This window comes from Serinus canaria, chromosome 1 (genome assembly GCF_022539315.1).
Source record: "Serinus canaria isolate serCan28SL12 chromosome 1, serCan2020, whole genome shotgun sequence".
Classification (NCBI taxonomy): Eukaryota; Metazoa; Chordata; class Aves; order Passeriformes; family Fringillidae; genus Serinus; species Serinus canaria.
Genome location: NC_066313.1, coordinates 101,158,351 through 101,180,230, shown reverse-complemented (window position 1 = coordinate 101,180,230; position 21,880 = coordinate 101,158,351). Strand labels below are relative to the sequence as shown.

The window sequence follows — 21,880 nt, the reverse complement described above, 5'->3', positions numbered from 1 at the left end:
TGCAGAGATGCTGCAGATGGTGATTCAGCAAATAGACTGGGGAACTAACTCTGGGTATACTGTAAATATCTGCACATTTTACACTACAGAAAAATGATGCAGTTAATTTCATCACACTTACTGAAAAAATGCTCATGCCTTCATAGATGGAGGCATTAGTCTAAGAAATGTTAAGTGTGAAGAAGTATTTTGTGCTTATGTTAAGATATTCTTAATGCAGTGAAATTTAGGTAACAGAACTTTAAAGCTGTAGAATTTAAATACCAGTGAGGACATGGTTTGGACAAAAATAAACCTTTGTGGGGCCTGAATGTGTTGAACTGGAAGGGTGTGCTTGGCTGTGTAGAAATTAGAAGTGCACCTCAAACTATTTAATTTTCCAGCGAAGCTGGTGAAAGCAGTACTTTACTTTTTTTTCTTGTGTATTTTTTCTAATGAAATCAAGGTAACTTCCCTCTTTGAAGTTCTTTTTCTTCATATTCCTTCTTCTCAAGTAGTGTCATGATGAATGAGACCAGCTTCCATCATTTATGACTCTAGCAAAGTGAGGGGAGAGGGGGGAGTGCAGTCTTGGGACTGGAATTGAAAGATTAGAGGATGCTCAGTTTAATAAAAATGAAAATACCTCATACTAAAAATGTTAAATTTGTGAATCTTTTAGGTTGGGAGCCATAATTTTAAAACTTGCTTTTTTTCTGGTAATAGTTTAAAATATAACTGCTATTTCCAGAAAGTATTCAAACCACAGAAGGAAGTGCCCCTTAATTTTGATGCTACTGAAAGTCCTCTTATTTTATTCTTCCTTCTCTTGGTCTTTGTGGAGAAATTGCCCTCTTGGAAGGTACAGTTAGAATACTCCAGGTCTTATCATAACACTTGAATATGCACAGCTGCTCACTAAGTAGAAAAGATGGTATTCAAAGTTTAATCATGTGAATATCGTGCAGTCGTCCAGCTTGGTTTAAAATGCCATTAGAGATAATTCGTTTTAACTCGTGTTGCAGATGGAGTGATGCACTTCACTTGTAAGAGAGCAGCAGCAATGTATTTATTGATACAAAGCAATGGTTTGAAAGGATTGGATGGCAAGGTACACTTGATCAGTTTCTGCATAGAGGACAGGATCAGACAGGATTCAGAGACTTTCTAGACTCCTACTCAGAGGAGCCTAGATGTGTCCAGTCCTAGTCCCAGACTTGGTCAGCAGTTTATGTCCAAAGGATTTTATGTGCACAACCAGTCTAAGATATGATCTTAGTGAAGCTTTCAAAGTTTAGCAGACTATTAGGGGGGCCCCTACTGATCAGAGTAATTATGTTTCTTTAGGAACTGGGAGGATGGAAGAGAAAATACACTAAAATGTATTTGAGAAAATTGTTTATAAATAAAATAGGGGCATTCAGCTGACTTGGCTAATATATACTCTAACAATGGTTTGGGGGTTTTGATTTTTTCTTACAAAACAGGCTCAAAAATAAAGAAGTTGGTGTATCCTGCAGCTCTCATGGGTATGGGTACCTCCATGTATTACCCTCAGCAAGCAGTTGCTATTGCAAAGGTCAGTGATGTTTCCTTTCTTTGCTGAAGTGTCTCTCACTTTGATTGTTGCCTCCTAGCTTCACATTAACTGGTCATCCATGTTTAAAATCCGTGTCAGTGGCAATTAACAAAATTACTGTTATTTTGTCAAAGCAGATGCAATCTGGGCTGAAAGATAATCAGTCATGTTCCTTTTAGTGGCTTTTTTTTTCTCACCTTTGCAGTAGTGTCTTCAGTTAGAGGAATGTAATTTCCTTTCACAATCTCTAACCTCATGTTACACTAAATTAACATAAATATGCTAAGTGAGTACAGTTTGTGTGTTTACATTTTGAGATAAATGTTATTGACATTTTCTGCCTTTTTTTCATTGGGGCTTTAAGAAGTATAGCATGCACATTCTGGAACAGGGTAAGAATTCTGCAAACTTACTGGATGCCTTCCCTATTTATGGATTTGTTGTTTCAGACACACAAGAAACATGTTAACTTGCAGTTGCTGAAATTAGTTTCCTGTGAGAGAAAGAACTGAAGAGACCACAGAATTGCTTACAGCCATTACTGATGTTAGATCATGTACCTTGCTGTCCACACTTAGTACTGGCAGATTCCTTAGTTCTCCACCACACTGTGTTTCTTATCCAGCTTTTAACCACTCCCAGTGCACATACTTGTATCTTTCAGAAATTCTTTCTATTTCAGCCTTTGGTAAATTTGCTATCTAGCTACTGGCCACTTGTGAATAACCCTGAGATGTCAGAATGGTAATATCATATTCTCAAGAACATATCAGGTTCTTTAAAAACTGAAAGGTCATTGACTTAGAGAGAGTCAAAACTGCTGAGTTTGAACTCTGCCAGCATGGTGGTACTCTGATCTTTGATGGAATCTTTTTTTACTGCTTCCAGGATTCAGATCCTCTAAATACCGATAATTCTCTTGGCTTGTTCTCAGAGAGTGAAAATTATGCAAGTGGCAGGTAAAAGACCCATCAAAATTTAAGAAGCTTAGACATTTCTGTTGGAAACTGTGTATTAAAATTCTACTTGCCTTCTGAACAGTGAAGTGGGAAGCGATTGAACGCTGTTCAAACTGATGTTACTGTTTTTGAAGAAGCTCAGTTCAGGCTTAAGTATGGATTTGGTGCTAACAGCTTCACAATACTTAGTTTATTTTATGAGAACTTTGAAGTGCATGGTTGCTCTTTGATTAATTCAAAGTTCTTAGTTTGACTGTAATGAAAAATCTCATAGGAGATCGGAATTGGTTTAGCTTTGTTGACTTGGTCAGGACAGTAGACGTATGAATTTGGAAACTTCTGTTGGGAGAGTAATAGCCTAGATACTGTTTTGGTTCCTTTAATCTGTCTTGTGCTTTCTTTTCTTAAAAAAAGCAAAGTTTTAAGCATATCATATCTTACCATTCATAATTTTTAGGCTTTAATCTGAAATTTGAAACACTTTCCTCCCTATTAATTATTTTTAAATGTTTCATAAGCCTTTAAAAAAATGTCTGTAAACCTAGAAATTAATGCCTGCAGTACAAAGCTCACTTGCCAAGTTAATGAAACAATATAGAAAATATTCTGTAACATAAATTTAAATTATTTTTATATTATGCTTTTTAAATTTTTCTTCCACACTTAAGTACTTCATCACTGCTTTTTCTTTTACTGTTGTATAATTCCCTTCACTGGGTATTGTGTTGTTTCTGTTTTTTAATTTGTGGGGGGTTTGTTTCTGTCCCAGTTTTATTTAAGACTTTCCAGTGGAGAGTTGGAAATAAACACAGCAAAATGTATTTGTAATTGAGGCCCAACCCTTAATTCATCTTAGGTAAAAATTTTTCTTTAATTAAGATGTATGAATTCCTAAGTGAAGTTGTAGCAACAGAGTTCATCATTGGTAACAGGAAGTTTTCAGACACTAATAATGTAATTGGAGATGGAAGAAATTCATAGACTATTATTTTCCCCCTGCTTTAGGAAATAATCTAATAAATAATATATCACAAGTTCTAATAAATCACAAATTTCTAAGGGATTTATTTCCTCACTGCCAGTATTACTATACTTTTAATGACTTTGAACAAAAGGTCAGACTGTATATGTGGTAGGGAACTGAATTTAATACTAAAGCTTATTTTATTCTGGTGGAACCCTACTTAGTGTTTTGAAATGGTATTGCTTTCCAGCTAATCAGAATATACTCAAAATAGTTAGTATTTACTGTGGCTTATATTCCAGCTGGAAAGAACTGCCAATTATGCAGTTATTTAAATAACTCTATCATTGGAATTAAATTTGTCCTTTGTTATTAGAACCTTTCAAATTTACTAAAGTATTGTGTATTGTGTTTTCATTCTTCTTGAAAAAAAGAAAAGCTTCCCAATAGAGTTTTGTTTCTTTGAGAGCAAACCACATTATTTCTGTGTCTTTTGAACCTGTACCTTGTCCCTTGCTGGGTTTGTCTATAAGGCATAAACAGCTGTGCTGGCAAAGCTGAGAGCAGGACATTCCAGCTCCAGGAATTGTGAGCTGGAAAGCAGGACCTGGGGTCACTTCATCCATGTTTGCTGCTGAATGCTAGTGAAATGGCACTTTGTAAATGTGGGAAAACCAGTGCATTCTCAGTTTGTACTTTCAGTATATAAAGAATTGCTAATCAAAATTCTGTATGTGTAATGTGCAGTGGCGTCAGTAATGCATGCTCATGGTGCTGTGTGGCACATCAGGCCTTGGAGACCAGTGGTGCTACCCTGGTAGTGCCCAGTGTGAGTGCTGGTGGCCCACGGCCATCTCAAGCTTTCAGAATCCCTGTTGAGAACCACTCAATCTGACTTGTGAACTTATTTGTTCAAACTTCAGCATACAAACCCACTTACAGTGCTGCATTCAGCAGCAATGGTATTTCAGCATGCTGACCTTGTAGCTTGCACTTCCAGTCTGCCTAGACCTGCATTTTTCAGCTGTGGAAGTGTCTGTGTGTCCTGGCTCTTGGGAGGTTTGTGCCATGGTGAAACATTGGTTGGTTTTGGCAGACTAAACTGTCTGGGTTGCTGTACCTTGTGATGTAGCTACTTAATCCAGCAACATGAATGACCAGTTTCTCATCTAATGCAATTCATAAATCACTTGGTCATATGACTCCTTATATGACTATAAGAATATTTTTAAGTTTGTACTGTTGGGCATTTAGTGTGGTTTTAAATATTTTAATGGAGTATTTTTAAGCAGAAACAAAAATATAGCTTAAGGACAGTTGTTTTTTCTCATTTTATGTTGGTAGCTGTGTCTTTGGTGATATTGCAGACAAAACCAGCACTTTGTTTATTGTGATTATTTTTCAGATTTTTTTCAGTGGTAGGTTTGTACTGTTTGCACAAGGGACCACCATCTTTTCAGATGAGCCAGCTAGTTTGTTGAAGTGCTAGATGCTAGGGAATGAACACTTATGATTCTGAAAAACAAAATAACTGTCAATACCTGTAATATTTTAATTGGGCAGTTTTGGAGATTTAGCTGGATCACTTGATGTGCTTTTTTCTTATGCCTCTTACCACTTTCAGCTATAGAGAAAACTGAGCGCATCCAATGGACTTGTTTAAACCAAAATAATTGGTCAGATATGGTGACAAAAAGGATGCTTTGTATTTAAGACAGCCTACATTTTGGATTTAGTTATGACTTAAAAGTGTAGTTGCTGATTTGGGTTTGTTTTCTTTTAATTCTAGTTATTGAATAGCCTCCTTTGTAAGGTAGCAAGCACATGGTATCTGCCCAGAAGCACATCCTTGTACCATTGTGTCGTAACTGCTGTAATCAGTCTTGCTGATTACAGATCAGACAAACAAGGGGAAGTAGCGCTTCCCACCACGTGAACCCAGCAGTAGAACCACTTGGCACAGGGATGCTAAAAATTTGCACTTCCCCTTGAACTCCATGCAAAAAGTTCATAGAAGGGAAATTCCTTGGGCCTCTTTGCACACATAAAAATCACCTCTGGCTCAGGAAATCTCTGAACAGTGAATTGATGGAGATTGGAGTATAGACCTGAGCCTGGCTATAAAAACCTAATGCTCTTTAGTTTTAAAGGGTGCTATAAATATTACAATTCCATGTCACATAAGGGACAAGGGATGCTGTTTCATTAGACTTAGGCCCTTTCCCTGTCATAAAATACTTGTTGGTGTAATATAGCAAACACAGTCTTTCCTACCTGTGTACTGTTTTGCGAGTTGACAGCTGACAGAAAAAAATTCATTCATCTATCAGGAAGTTCTAAAAAACAAATAAGAAAAAAAATCGAAAATTGCAAACAATTACTGACAATCCTCAGTAGGGTCTTTGAAATGGGTATGGCCAAATTAAGAAATACTTTGCATATGTTAATTATGTTGAATGTCAAATACTAAGAAAACAGGGATTGTTTCCATACCGAATCATTCCACTCCTGTTTGTACAGATGGATATTCAGGTAGTCTTCAGACAGGTTTTTAGCACATTATTTTTTCTTATTCCTCAGGGGACATTATTTTCCAAGATATTTGTTAATTCTATACATTGTGAGCTTGAGCGGGAAGAGTTAAACATCTTGTGTTATGAGACTTTTTCCATTTCAATAAGAAGCAAGGCAATATTCCCCAGATTATTAAGTTCATGCTTTCTGAAACCTTTTGTTTCAAAGGTTGCTGGTACACAGCTGTATGACTGGAGTCTTCAAGGATATATTGCTGTAGAAGCTCTTTGGAAGGATAATCCTAAGAAGAAGAAATCAGGGGAAAAAGGTGATAAGGTAAGAAGTCTGAGGAACTTGATTTCTGAAATTACCACTGCCTTTTCAGAAAAATAAAAATTATAAACAACAGTGGGTTTGTTCCACTGTGACTTGGTGGACTTCTTTATTTCTGAAGAGAAATTTTTCATTCTCTCTTTCTAAGCTGTGGGAAAACATTAGGCTTACTTCAAGCTAAACTTTCAGAAATCCTGTTTGGAAGCTTCCTTTAGTATAATCTGATACAGATAAGCAAACAGAATTCTAGGAAATATATGTGCATGGCTTAGTGAAGCATAATGTGAGAGACTAGAGAACTGAGCAAGTTTATTAAATGTGTGCCAAAGAAAGCCTGTGAGGTTTTAAGGTGTTTTTTTTTTGCTGATGCTTAAAGAAAGAAAAGTTCAAGTGTGTAATGTAAAGCTTCTGTTGTTTTAAATTCACTTCTAAACTCACTGTGACTGGGAGAGAGGTGTTTTGGAGACAAAATTTCACTTGGATAGACCTCTGATAGACCTCGGGGATGGGACCAAGTTCCTTTGAGGCTGGATGTAGGACTAGTTCCAAAACAAGCTGGGTTGGGGAAATGTTCACATGTCCTGGCAGTTGCTGAGTCTTCTGAGAGTGAAGACTTTCATCAGTGGATACTCATCCTGTATTGGCCCAAGGCACTTCAGTAAATGAACTTGAATAAACAAAGGTTGGTTAATTGTTCTGTACCTTTCCTAAAACCTAGGCTGTCAAAAAGAAACTCAAAAAAGCGCGCCAGTGTTAAAATATTTCAGAAAGACAAACTGGCAGCATTACTAAAAAATAGCTGAAGTTTTTCTTTAACTGTGTCCTAGGCTTTAAAAAGGTAACTCGTGGTTGTTATTGGAAGGCAAAAGCTTCTGACACTTTCATTTTGCTATAAGGCTTATTCAAGCACTTGCTGCCTCAGCAGAAAAACAAACAGCCTGTAGAATTGCAAAGACCACTAAGTAAACACACTTCCTTCTCTTCCTCCTTGCAGAATCTTTAAATCACACCCCTTAGTTGCCAAAACATGTTACTTGCACAAAGGAGCAAAATGCTCATTGATGGGTGTTCTCCAAAAGTTCATCTCGTTGTTCAGACGCTGTCAGTGTGAGCTGCTGCTGTGTAACTTGATGGATTAGATAAGGTACAAAACCCCTGTGACTCAAATGAAGAAACAGTACTTGGTCACTTGATGAAACTGCTTGCATTTCCCATTGCCACTGAGGCAAACAGCCTTACTGCTGCTTTGTCCTTGGAGTTCCTCAAGAGAGGGTCCTGTCTCCCTGCTGTGCAGAGAAGCTGAGCAGCAGCTATAAGAAGCCACATGCTTTTGTCCAGAAGGGGGACTGAGAAGTGATTCTAATAGAAGAAGTTTGCCCTGAAGCTTCCTTTGGCCTGGGTTGGTGAAACCATACAAAATGCATAGTTGAGGATCTGGGTGGGTAGAGATAGGTTTGTTTTAGGTTTGTTCCAGATGGAAATAATCATACAGATTATTAGCACCACCAAATCAGTATCAATTTTTCAAGCAGAAGAATTTCTGCTTAAGTTCTGTTTTTTTATTGGAGGCTTTTACTCATACAGAAGTGTCATGGAAGAAAGTGCTTTTAACTATCATATACTAAAATTGGCAAAGCACTGTAGGATGGATTCTGTGACTTCTGTCTTAACTTGACAACCTTGTGGAAGAATTTGATAGCTTTTGTATATCTATTTCTTATTGTCATTCTAGGCAGTTAGATTCCTGAACTAGTGAAGGCAAGTCTTAATGTTACTCTTGAGTTGTTGCAGCAGATGTAACCCGTTTAATGAAACTATGCCAGAGCAAAAGACGTTATTTTTGTTTTTGTGACATTTACTCCAACATTTTCCTGTTGCTACACAAAGGACTCTTGCAAATAGTCAAGCAGTATATGGGTGGCTCTTCTTGGCTTCTGTTAATTTGTTACGTTGCTCATAATTTGTTTGATAGTCATAGGTACCACAGCTGTGCATAACTTCATGTTTGTGCAGCAATATGTCATTAAAATAAATGTGGTATGTTAATTTTCTGAAGGTTTTATGAAACAAAATCCTGTGCCAAATTGAGGTAATATCAACTGAATTCTGAGTTCTGCCAAGAAAGATGAATTCTGGGACCTTCTGTGCCTACATTTCAAAACACTGTGGCTCCAGCCCCTCCATAGAGCAAGTCTGGCAGATAAATGTTTTTAATATGCTGTTGAAGGATGGAGCTCTTCAGGATGTCAGGATAAAATCTCTCTGCTAAAACTGAAGCACATAAAAAAGTAATTTTCTTCTCTTAGTTCTCACTTTGTTTGTCTCTATACCATTCAAAGACTTTTGCTGTATTTTTAACAATTTTGGATTCTCTCTCTTCCTGCAACACTGAATTGACCGCCCCTTGTTTTTAGTGAAGTGGCCAAATTGTGTAAAAGCAGAACAGCACTACAGCTCTAAGTATACCCTTCTTTTACCCTTTGTTCCTTTCTTCTTGTGTTTGCTCTTTCCCACTTTAGCCCAACTAGTAATGTAATCTCACAGAAAACTAGCTTCCCTCTCAGCTTCAGAGACTGAGAGAAACTTTTATGGCATTTTATTTGGTTTTCATTCCTGTCTGGTGAGCTGATGACACCACCAGTAACTCAGAAATACTAATATATGTTACATATAATTTTTAAACCCATATGTTTTTATTACACATGTAACATATATAAATATATTATTTATATAAATATATTTAAAATCTATCTCTATGGCAATCTCTGGGTATTTTATTAAGTGCTAGCTGGTTACAAAATGTCTCCAGCTGCAAAGAGGGCTCAGCTTTGGCTGCTTTCCTGTACTTGCTTAGGACAAGTGTCAAGGAAATCATGGACCAGAACCTTCCTTACCTGAAAGCTCTGTTGAAAATTGTGGTGTCAGTGTTTTGACTGGGGAGCCTCACCATTAGCACCACAGATTGTGACCATAACAAACCTTGAATTGTGTTTTAAGAGAGTTTTGAAGTCACCTGTATTTTGGTCATCTTTTAAAACACAACATAAGCGGCGGAGGGAGCTTCTTTCTTCAGAAAATGCTTGTCAGTCCTGGCTTTGGTAGGTTCTGAATAGGCAGGCAAAAGTTTGATCATCTCAACTAAAAGATAAACATCTACTTCTGGCAGAAAATGCTGTTTCCTGTCACATGCCCTCCTTTTATTGTTTGGTAATAAGAATAAAAACAATATGAAACTTATAAGAAATATTACTTCTTTTGGAGTGAATCCTTAGTATGGGCAGTGGGGAATTGAGATGTGCTAGAAGTGTGATGGACAGAAAGAATGTACTCTGCAAAACGTTGATCTCTCAAAGGGCAGCTTAGAGCAACATTTTTGAAAGTACTTCATATTTTTGTGAGAGTTAAGTTCAAGGTCAACTTAAGTAAAAGAAGAAGGAGTTACTGATTGACTGGGGGAGGATGAATAAGGTCAGGCAGTGATGTTCTCTTTATTCCAAGCAATACATTGCAAACCAAAGAGGACAGAAGGTAAATTATTAATCTGTGAGCCCAGGTGAGCCTTTGTTTTTCTTATGCAGCTGCTTTTTTTTTTCCTCTGGCAGCCAGACTTTCCCTTTCAAGAGTTTCCATAAGCATAAAAGATACACACCTATCTTACATACTTTTGAAGTTGTAATTTCTAAGATCAGTGTAACAGGGTCTGACCATCTGCAAGACTTCTGAGGTAGCAACAGAAACTTTTGCACCTGGCTCAGCTGTAATATAAGGGAAGGAGGCACCTCACGTTTGAGGGTTTGACATTTAGCTGGCTTGCTTGGTCGGGGGCGGGGGTTCTTTGTATGAAAGGAAAATTTTCAGAGTAATCATGGTGGTTTTTTTGCAGTTTGTTGTTTCAAGTTTAGGTGTCAATGTATCTCTGCTAGATGGTGTGTGAGCTAAGTTGGGGTGGTTTTGAATCACTCATGTACTGACACTGTACAGTCCCCTTAGTTCCAGTGTCATTTTTAGTTTCAAATAATGATTTTTTTTTTTTAATCCCAAGGAATCCCTATGTATTGAATATTTGATAATAAATATATTTTGGAGATATCTTATCAGTCACCTTACACTTGAAACAGTCAGAAACACAAGAATCCAAAATATTTCCTCTTCTGCTGTGGAATAGAGTTCTGATGTGTGAACTCCCCTGGCCACCCAGATTTGTTATGGAGTGGTTGTGTTGAGCCAGAAAGTAAAAAGACTGTATTGAATATGTGCCTGCTTCTGATTATGAGAGGGTACCCTGGCACAGAGGAAGTCTGTCTTCTGAGTCATTGATCTAAACACATATTTTGCTTCTGACCTGGTTTTGAGTGTGCTAGAGGACTTTGGCACTCTTTTCTGAAATGATGTGCCTGTGCCTCAGAAAGTCCTTTTCTGGCTAACTCACGTTGCTTGCTTGAGCTGTCTCACTTAGGCTCACTATTTACACTGTGGGCATATAAAGTGATTGGAGTTAAAAACTTTTAAATTGCTAATTCAGCAAATGACTTTGTGTGAGGAATGATAGTCTATCAGTGGAATGGCTTGAATTAAATAACTCAGGCTTAACAGTTATACTTAAGGCAAGCCCTTATGAGATCTCCTGAGCTCATAGAAACAAAGGAATTTAGCAAGACCCCTCCTCTCTTGTGCAAGTGTGTGTGTTGCTTTAGATTGTTTTCCTCTTTCAGGACATTAAAAAAAAAAAGCTTACCTAGAAGATAATTACTTTTTACAAGTTAAAACAAGAAACTAGAAAAACACAGCCTTCTCTGTGAGGAGCTTATTTTTAGTTCATTTGTTCAGGACTGCGTAAACTCTGAGATGAGGCATCATTAGTCAGATTATTCATTGTAAATTTTAGTAAAATGTCATAACTTAAAAGTTCCTGTACAGGCAAATTACAGAGTAGATTATTATTTTGAAATGGGTGTGGTTTGTGGATGTGATTTCTTCTACTATGAAATATCCAGGGTAGTAATCAAAACAAAATGGATTTTTGAAAGAAAGAACTACCTTTTAAAGGTCTTGCTGGGCATTTTTTGAATAAGCCACTTAAGAAATATCTTCATAATTGAATCTTTATATATTGAGTCCATATCTCCAGCTTAGGAAATGCAGGATTGCACAGATTTGGTGCCTTATCGTGTTTAACTGGTAATATATAAACTTGACCCATTCTTTGAAACATTTTCCAGTCTCTTCTAGCTTCTTTTGCTACATTTTCCATCACATTTAGTATTACAGAATCACAGAATAGTTTGGGATGGAAGGGATCTTAAAGATAATCTACTTCCAACCCTCTGCAGGAGCAGCTTCCACTAGATCAGGTTGCTCAGAGCCCCATCCATCCTGGTCTTGAGTATTTCCAGAGATGGGGCATCAACAGCTTCTCTGGACAGCCTCCAGGGCCTCACCACTCTTACAGCAAAGAATTTCTTCCTGATATCTAATCTAAACCTGCCCTCTTCCAGTTTGAAGCCATTCTTCCTTGTCTGTCACTACAGGCCCTTCTGAAAAGTCCCTCTCCAGCTCTCTTGTAGCCCCCTTTAGGCACTGGAAAGCTGCTAGAAGTTTTCCCAAAGCCTGCTCTTTTCCAGGCTGAGCAATGCCAGCTCTCTCAGCCTGTCTCTGTAGAAGAGATGCTCCAGCCCTCTGATGATCCCCTGGCCTCCACTGGACTTGCTCCAATAAGTCCACAGCCTTCTTATGTCCCAGGCCCCACAGCTGGACACAGCACTCCTGGTCTGCTTCCAAGAGCAAAGCAGACCTGCTGCCCACACTACTTTTGAAGCAGCCCAGGACGTGGTTGGTTTCTGGGCTGCAAGGGCACATTGCCAGGTCGTGTTGAGCTTTTCATCAATCAGCAACCCCAGATCCTTCTCTCCAGGGCTGTTCTCAAGCCGTTCTCTGCCCAGCCTGAGTTTGTGCCTGGGATTGTCCTGACCCCAGTGAAGGACCTTGCACTTGGCCTTGCTGAACTTCATGAGGTTCACATGGGCCCATCTTTAAAGCCTGTGAACTCTCTCTGGATGACATCCCTTCCCTATAGCATCTTGACCACCACACAGCTTGGGATTGTTGGCAGACTTGCTGAGGGTGCCCTCAGTCCCGGTGTCCTTGCTGCTGACAGAGTTGTCAGTGCCAGTCCCAGCACTGACCCCTGAGGAGCACCACTTGTAGGGGGATAGAATATAAGAAAATAAAGATAGTGTAGAAAGTAATCTTACCCCTAAGGAGTTGCAGCTGGGCCAATTATCAGAGATTAGGAACAGACCTGACTTAAACAGGCCACAGCTGTAACCATTGGGAAGAAGAGTGCTATAAAAGAGTGGGTTGGCTGGTTGAGAAGGCAACTGGAGTCAGTTGGCTACTTTGTGAAGAAGAAAGAGTCAGTGCTGTGAAGAGCTGCCCATGAGAAAATATCAAGAAGGTATGAAACTTTTGTGATAAGGAGACAACATCATGGAACCCCTGCAATAAGATGACAACACCATTTGCCCTGGTCTCTCTCAAACATCAGAGTGATGTCTGCAGCTCTGAGTGTGACCATCCAGCCAGTTCCTTATCTGCTGAGTGGTCCATCCATCAAATCAATGTCTCTGCAGTTCAGAGACAAGGATGTCCTGCAGGACAGTGTCAAGCACTTTGCACAAGTCACAGATGACATCAGTCACTCTTCCCTTGTCCACCACTGCTGTAACCCTGTTACAAAAGACCACCAAATTTGTCAGTTACACTTTGCCATTAGTGAAGCCGTGTTGGCTCTCACCAATCATCTCTTTAATTAAGTCATGTTGGTAAAAATAGCCTTCTAGAATAAAGAGGAAATGCCATTTAATTTCCATGTGTAGAATTTAATAACAATTGAGGGTGGGTGCCACCTCTGATTATTTCACCCAAACCCCTGTTCAAAGCGGAGACAGTTTCAAAATTAGATTTGGTGTTTCAGGCCTTATATAACCATGTGCTGAATATTTTCTGGTGTGCAGATTTAGAAACTTGTCAGGAAAACCTGCTCCAATGATCAGTGGTGTGATACATTTATAATTTTTTATCATTTGATCTAAGAGAAATCTGCCATGCTCCTCTGTCCTTTTCTCCCTGTCCTTTAGATGTGAACCTCTAAGAAGGACGTGGCTCTTCCAAATATGTAAATGCCCATTAAGAAATTGTGGATAAGAATTAGGTTCCCCCTTTGTCTGGTCCTCACTAGTCTGAACAGATCCTCATCTCAGCTTGTCCTTCTATGTGCTTCAGTCCCCAAGCTATGTGTGTGGCCCTTTAAGTATTTTTAAATGATATGTATTTAGAGCTGTAATCAAATGCATGTTTGTTATAGCATCTTGGCAAATAGATAGACCAGACCCTGTAACAAGCTTCTCCATTCTTTGATTTCTGTCATTAATGTTGGGGAAAGTGTGAGAACACCCTCTAAAGGGATATGTGCTAAAAGAGGTCTATTGTATAAATCCATACAGAATTCAGAGAATGCAAAATAGCAACTACTCTATGGGTATTCATCCTCTGTTATTAATACAGGCAAAATGATTCAATTAAAGCACTTCTGTTGAAAATACTTGCTCTTTCAAATCCTTTAATTGCTTGGCTAGCTTCAGGAAGACTAAAGTCTAGAAAGTGTTTGGTAGAAGATCATATTTGAATGTATTATACTGAATTAGTCTCATGAAGCACTTGATTTTGTAAGATATTTTTGTTTCAGTTTTTGAAGAGGGTTTCTGTTCTGGTAAAAACATTAATCATGGATTGCCTCAATTGAAACATTGTGCACATTTTTCTCTTCCTCAAGGGTGATGCAGTGGGTGACAAGCCCCTGGAAGTCCATGCTGCTTCAAATAAAGAGCAGACCCAGAAGTAGAATGCTACATCACCTGGCATCAAATAGGTAAAGGATAAAGACTGGTAATGGTTTGTGGCTAAGCAGCAGAGTAACTCGGGAAAGCTGAACATTTTCAAGTTTGACTTGTAGTTTTATTCATAATGATTAAGAGAGTGCAGACAGATAATTTTATTTGTCCTAAAATTTATCAAGAATATATGCACTCCCTAACACTATTCAAGTTAAGAAATCTAAATTCTTAATCTTTAGAGCATAACAAGTAATTACATGTCTGTTTGAAGGGTTCTGAATAATTGAGAAAAGCCTTGTGATTGTGGTGTTGGTTGGTTTTGGCCTTTTATTTGCTTTTCTGTCTTCCCATTTCTGCCTTCCTTACCAAAAATCTCTTTGCCTTTTTTTGTCATGCTTGTACAACTATTAGGGTGGGGAAAGAAACCTCTTCCCTGCTGAGAAGTTTTCTCTAAAGATTTGTGAGTGCCAGGGTACAACACTGCCTTACAGCCTGTAAAAGTCCATGATGTGCCTGACCTTTCATGTTAATGCAGCTCCCAAATGAGTCCTATTGGGAACAAAAGATGGAGGAAATGAAGGCAGCATTTTCCAGGCTCTCCAAGGCAGAAACTCAGTTCTGACTTGGCCTCAGGGCTGTGTTCTAAACTCAAGCAAGTCCTATGGTTACAGTTTCTAGAAAAGCAAAACAGAAACATCCTCTTCAATTTTTTGTAATGGTTTGGTTTCATAGGATAAAAATTGCTGTGTATTTGAGGCTTATTATAAATAATTATAACCTAATTGGACATAATTTAGCACAAAATGTCAGATGTCTGCTCTGTTATCAGTTGATAAAGAATGTCTCTTCTGAACATGTTTTCTACTTGCTTCTCTTTGCCCTGTATTATTTTTGCATCATGTTAAAAACTTGCTTTTCATCAGAAAGTGATCCTGACATTATAGAGACTCCTCATCATTTTTCTATGCAGTATTGCATTTACCAGAAAAATTTCATTTTTCTTTCTTTGCTGCCAAGTTGTGTAAATAGAGTCCAGATCTGGCAAACTGCATCAGTTTTTTTCCCATGCACCAACATCAGTCACATATGTTTGCAGATGTGGAATGTATCATTTTCTGAGCAGCAGCATTCCATTGCTACATGGGCAGCTTTAAAAGAAAACCTAGTTTTTAATGTTGGCTCCCTTAAAGTGTTTTTAATTGCTATTGCTAATTCTTACAACAGCAATGTGAGCTTGTTGACTGGCTGATGTACTGAGTAACTTAGCTTACCCTTTAGAGCCATGAATATAAAGTCTTTAAGAATACATATTTTCCAAGTAGTTTGTAAGATAGTAATGTAAAATAAAAACTAAAAAAATAATGGGAGGATTTTTTAATATTTTTTTTGTGTAAAGAATCCCAAGAGAACTGAGAGGAAGAAAGGCCTCTAAAATTCACTGAAATATTGTTGTGCTTCTTGTCAACTGGGACAGAGCTACTAAATGATAAAAACCCAAGAAAACTGAACTTTTGTTTGTGACTCTGCACAAATATCAAGGTTCAAACAGAAACCCATAAATAGGTTTTATTTTCTTTTAGAATTTCTTTCTATGAATATAATTTTTTAATTCACTTTTTGAAATGTCAGCTCTTTGCTTCAGGCACATTTTCTTTGTTTGGGGAAGGTTTTAAGAGAGTAAAGATAAATTGCCCAGGAGCTTGAAGAGCCTGAGCACTCCTGGTTTTGAAACCTATATGCTTTACCTCAGGTTGTTTCTGGAGGAGGCACATGAAGGGAACTGCTGGATTTTTGACCTAGGGCAACCAGATGGTGAAAGTTCAATTCAGTAACAAGTTCAGCTGCTCTGCGGGGGTGGCAGTTTGTTATTTGTGCTTGAAATCAAATTCTGTCATTTAACTCCTTACCCAAGTCCAGATGTTTTGTTGGATTTGGGTGATCCCAAAGGTTGAAGAACATTGCTGTGATCTTTGAAAATACACATATTTTTATTCTATATGAGATCAGTCCTGAAAGTCTCACTGCGTTTTCAACTGTTGGTAATATTCCTAGTTGAATGTGGTTAATAAAATAAAGACAATTTAATTTCCTCCATGATTTGCCACAGCATGGGTCTCTGAACTGTGAATGGTCAGCCAAGGACAAAATCATCTTGGGTTGAAGACAACAACACATTTCTCTATTCCAAAAACCAGCAGCACTGCACCTCCTTTATTATAGTTTGTCATCAAAAATTATATGCAAACTTCAGCTCAAACCACATCCCACTGTGGAAGAAAAAAGCTTTAATTTTATCCAGCTGTTGTATTTGAGAGTTGCACGGAAGTGACAGGGTTTTGTGTTTTTTCATGAAGATGGCATATCTCATTTTCACTCTGTTCCAGATCTATATTTATGTAATTCCATTTCTTTTTGAGTTAAATCACCCTAGTCTTACTCCAGAGTAAGTAAGATTAGGAAAACATGCATTTGATGGGAATTTAAAAGAATTATTTTGAGAAAGTTGGTTTATTACACAAGATTCCAGTTGGTGTTTGGTTTGATGAGTTCTCTTTTGTCTTTCCATTTAGTTCAACTATGGGAATCGAGTCCTCTAGAACAGATGTGATCATCATGATCATCTAATGTCAATAATATGAAGAGTTAAATATCTCTACTGCAAGCAAATTGGTGTTGAGATTGTTCCTCAAACAGATTTTGATCAACTTGCCACATCAAAGAAAAAAGCTTTGATTGAACTGTAAAAATGAAAAGGCCTGTGATAAATTTAATTCTGCTTTCTCCCTCCATTCCTCTCCCCCTTAACCTCTGTCCCCTTTCTTTGGTTATAGGTGAATAAAAATATAGATATGAGCAACCATTTCCCAAGAAAAGATGAAAACCATCTGAATCCATTTTGAATGTGACTAATCTGCCTTCTGCCTCAGGACAGTCTGATGATCTGCTGCTCGGGTTTCTGGTATGGCTTCTGTGAAAGGACACTACGTGTTGGGTCAGCCCGGAGATTTCGTCCTGTGTTCTGCAGTGGCACTCAAGGCTGCCCATGCTTGTCCCATTGCAGGATCAACATTGCAAGTAGCAAGTCTCAAAATCCCTCGGTCTCTTTATTATTTATATATAAAATAAAATTCCAGTTACAGAAAATGTCAATTTTTTTCCCTCCTCCTGTCTTCTTTAAACTCACAGATGTTTGTGTGATGTTTGCACAATCTGAGAGGTTCTCTAGGTGGTGTTGACAGTGCCTGTATTTTTTACCAGGGAGGAAAGCTGAAAGTAGTGTAGGATGTTTTGGCTAACATGAGCTCACAGAATTGGGAATGGGAACAATTACAATGACTCTTGTGTTTTGTCTGAGTTCCCCCCTCCTTTCTATACACGTCCTCTGCCTCATCAGTGCCAGCGGGAGGTGTGTAATGAAGCATCTGTGAGTTCCTGTCTGGTGGATGGATGGGAATGGAGCTGTTAATGCTTGTTCTTGTTTTTGCTTGAATGCGCAGCACAATGGGAACCAGAACGTTACCGTGGTGGGAACCAGCCATAGAATAACTTGGTTGTTTCCTTATTCCCACCCAGAGGAGGGGAGGAGAAAGTGATGTGAAGGGAAATACAAAAGGATATCCAGCATTTTGAAATCTTTGCACAATAAAACCCTTTCATCATTTGCTGTCATTTCCATGAGTCTCTCTTTTGGGGCTTGATGCATTACAAGTTACTGTAATCCAAGTAGCTCAGAGCATTTAAAGCTGTGTTGGTGAGCCTTAAATGCTCCTTAATTAATCAGTGAATGTGAGTAATGGGGGAAGGATAACATGAAATACGTGTTTGTGTGATACATTAACTTTCTAGAAAGAGCAGAGAAGAAAATGTAAAGTAAATCAGATTCAAAATGCTTCTAAACATCTTTGTTATTCCATGGTTAGGTATTCCTGTTATTGCATGGTTAGGTATTCCAGCTGAGCATATTCCACAGACTTCTAGAGAAAAACAAACAGACCTTGTCTGTGTGAATGCCAGTCTGTGTGGGCATTGTAAAACAGGCCAACTCTTTTTAGTACGGGCAATAAGGCATGTGGTTGCCTTAGGCAGAAAAACAGTACCTCCCAACATGTTCAGTGCATGTTTTTATGATTGTTTTAGGCTGGTAAAGATGTATGTTGATATAGGGAGCAGAGTTCTTGCATGATGTTTGGGAGGTGTGTGTGTGGTTTTGTTTTGACTTGAAACTTGCCAAGATAGTTTAAGCAGGCTTGGGAGGATCAAAGTAGTGTTTTTGTCAGTAGTGGAAAGGAAACTTGGGAAATAGAGCAGTTAAAGCTCTGTTACATCCCTCCTGTGGTACAAGAATAGATTTGTTTCTACCCTTAAGATAGTTCCTCACTCACGCATTCTCATAGCACATAGAGAATATCTACCATAGAATTAGGAATACAGCTTTAGATGCCTTTTTTTTTTCAGTTTCTTATTATTTCAATATTTGGCATATGCCACATTGGCATTTAAGGACTTGATTACTTGCTAATTCAGTTCTTTGTTTACATATACACATGTGCATGTTTATTAGCTTGGGTTAAATAAATATCACTTAAATACTTTTCACTTGATAGATCTTAATTCAGCATATTTACACTGCTGCTTAAAAATGTCCCAAGTGACTGACATCAAACAGGAATGCTTTTATCTAACAGGAAATTACTGCCTTCGAGCACCTGCATGCACACATGACAAGGAGATGGTTCCAAAATGTGAGCAAGACAGCCTTAGCTGGAATCCTTCTTCTGGTTTTTATAACTACAGGAAATAAAAAAAGTGTCATGCTGGTAAGAGCCCAAGAGTTTGTAAACATCAATTCTCTTGGCCCAGACATTCCTAATGAGGAACAGGAGAGGAGCTGACCACTGCTGGTGTCTATACATATCTATATATGTGTGTATGCACACACATGGAACTAAATTGTGCATGCATGTGTTATCTTCTGCCAGACTTTGCCTGTGGGTATTACAATGTAGGCTAAAAATGGTATGTTCCCCACCCAAGTGTCATGTTGGGTCATCCTTCCACTTGAAGCTTTTTGGCTTGGTAACTGGACTGTGTGCAGCTGAAACAGTGTTCTCATCTCAGCATCCTTGGCTACACTGGCTGCAGGAGATGTTGGGGCCAGGTTGCAGCGCTCTCTCTTAAAAACACCGTCTTTAATCTGCACCATGTGAAGGTTGTCATACTGGAGGTCATCAGGGTGATAGGATGGCCCTACATTGGGATGAGGATTCCTGTAGGCAGCATATCTCGTGTCAAAAGTGACAGTGAAGCCTCTCTGTTTGCTAGGAGCATCACCAGCCTGGAATAATCCAGTTAACCCTGGTAAATGTGCACAATCTTGCAGCCTTAAGTAAACACACAGGATTTTGCCACAAATGTTCATTGCAAAACTCTGGTTCAGACTCAGTCCTGTGACTGCAGGAGGCCCCAGACACAGACTTCACAGCAATCATAATGAAAATGTTTTGGGGCCTTTGTCATTGCATCTGTCACCTTCAAGGAGAGCAGTAAAGAGCAAGATTGATGTGGAGGGAATTGCATTTTACTCCATGAGAAAACAGTGCCCTGGGAGTTGAAGGGACTTGTAACTGCTGTTTATTGGCAGATAAACTTCAGGGTGAGCACATTTGCTTCCGGACAAATAGAAACTGCTGAATTTGTTTCTTTTTCCCTTTTTTGTTTTGTTTTGTTATGATTATTTCTGTACCTTCCTATTAATTCAGATCTACTTCTAAAGCCAGTTTTATCACAATAAACTGCTATTGACAAAGAGCATTTTGGCTGTTCAGGCATGCTGGGAAGGCTTGCATGGCTTCCCACTGGACCTTCCTGGATGCAGCCTCTCAGCAGTGTTGGCTGTTGCACCTGGGTGGCCTGGCAGCTGCCTAGATTAACCCCCGTCCAGAGAGGTTTTGACAGGTACAAAAGCTTCTTGTTTACAAGGAAGACATTTGATAACAATATCTAAACTACAAAGCAGAAGTTGTTTTAGTAGGAAAAAAGTATGTTTCTAATTGTGCAATAACCCTCTGTCCTCTTAAGTCTGTACCATTAGCTGATTCTGGTATTTTTGACCGGATATGGTTCTTAAGTTGACTGGAGCTGGCAGCTTTCTTAGGGTCCTTCTGGAGAAAGTGTTGGTGTATTGATGCAATTGGAGTGTTTTCTTCTATTTCATGACAGTGAAATACATCACTGGCTACCTCTCTTAAAGATCAAAGTCTGAGCTAGACTTGAAGTTCATGGATTCCTCCAGTGCTGCCCTCACAGCCACATTTTCAAGCTGGTGTTCTGGTAGCCATTGCACTGATGTTGCAAGCTGGCAAAATCAAAGGTGGGCTGAGGATGTCTCACCGCTGGTTACAAGTCTGCTCCCTTGAAAGGATCCCTCCCTCTGCTCCACTGGAAATGGACCTACAATGCCAGTAGTAGACTGAGTTTCTTGACTCCTCCTTACCCTTTTTCTTTGTGTGTGTGTGTGTATAAAGGCCTAAATCTACTAAGCAACCCACAAAGCCAGTCAGTCACGTGCTGTGTCCTACTGTGGCAGGTAAACTGGATGCAATGCTCCATCACCAGCCTCAGTTACTGAGGCACAATCCTGTAGTGGATGAGCTTTGCTGGATCTTCTGCAGGGAGGAGGATCCCAGCTGACTTGCTTGCAGTGTGCCTGGCAGATAGTCATGGCACAGCCTGAGCTGTGCTTGTGATCCCAGAGCCTTTGTGCCCACTGTGAAACGGAGCAGTGAGGACAATTGGACGGCCTGGTCAGAGAACTTCTCTTTTTGTTTAAGTGTGATTATAAACATTGACAAGACTCAAGAATTTGATCGAGACTAAAGCTGAAGTCTGAGTGTCCAGCTCTTCCTCAGCAAAGCTAACCTGAAGTTGGTAAGACAGCCTATGAAGTGACAGTATGGGTCATTTGCTCCACGATTTTTGGCTGGGGGGACAGGTGCTGTGGCAAGAAGGCTGTTGGTGCAGTCCAACAGGTTAACCTACTGGGGCAGTGCATACAAGTACTGGAGGGCTGTCAGAGAGCACCTCATCTTTTCCCAGGGGCTTGTGCAATGTGCATTGTAAGGGAGTAGTGAGTTCAGCCCCTGCATGCCCAGATAAAAGAATAACCTCACAAGGAGAACTTAATTTCTCTCTGCTTTGGCCGTTACAATGTGAAGCCACAGGACCCACCACGTCCCATACCAAAATCTTCCAAAATCTGCTGTTCTTTGTCCCACTGCATCTGAACTTCCATGTCTTTATCTGGAGTACCTTCATACAACTCCAGGGCGCAGCACTCGTGCCTTTGGGGAAGTTCAGTCGGTTTCTTTGAACTGAAAGTGAACCACATGCTTGGCTGGGAGCGCTAAGGAGCCCTGGAGGAGCCCCGGAGCCTGCTGTGCCCCGCTCCGCGGGCGGAGGAGGGAAGGACGCCCCGAGCAGGGCGATGCTCCCTCCCTGCCAGCTCACATCTTCACCCCAGAGATGGAGGAAAGCTCTCAGTGCCCCAACGAAGGGGGGAATGCTGAAGCACAAAGCCAGAAATGTCTCCGTGGCTGAATGCACGCACCAGCTAGCGATCGCAGGCAGCCAGCTGGAGACGGCTCTCACCACCACAGTTTTA

General features: G+C 39.4%; 1 protein-coding gene across 3 annotated transcripts in view; it reads left to right on the top strand.

Moving 5' to 3' along the window:
- APOO (apolipoprotein O) overlaps nt 1-17,882 on the top strand; it is a 66,066-nt gene extending 48,184 nt beyond the window's left edge. For all 3 annotated transcript variants that reach the window (XM_030234412.2, XM_050972760.1, XM_050972763.1), the window contains 4 exons: nt 1,467-1,558; nt 6,224-6,331; nt 14,160-14,255; nt 17,052-17,882. In XM_030234412.2, coding sequence (XP_030090272.1) covers nt 1,467-1,558; nt 6,224-6,331; nt 14,160-14,228 — 269 coding nt within the window. In that variant the 3' untranslated portion in view covers nt 14,229-14,255; nt 17,052-17,882. The remainder of the gene's footprint in view (nt 1-1,466; nt 1,559-6,223; nt 6,332-14,159; nt 14,256-17,051) is intronic.
- The last annotated feature ends 3,998 nt before the right edge of the window (nt 17,883-21,880 follow it).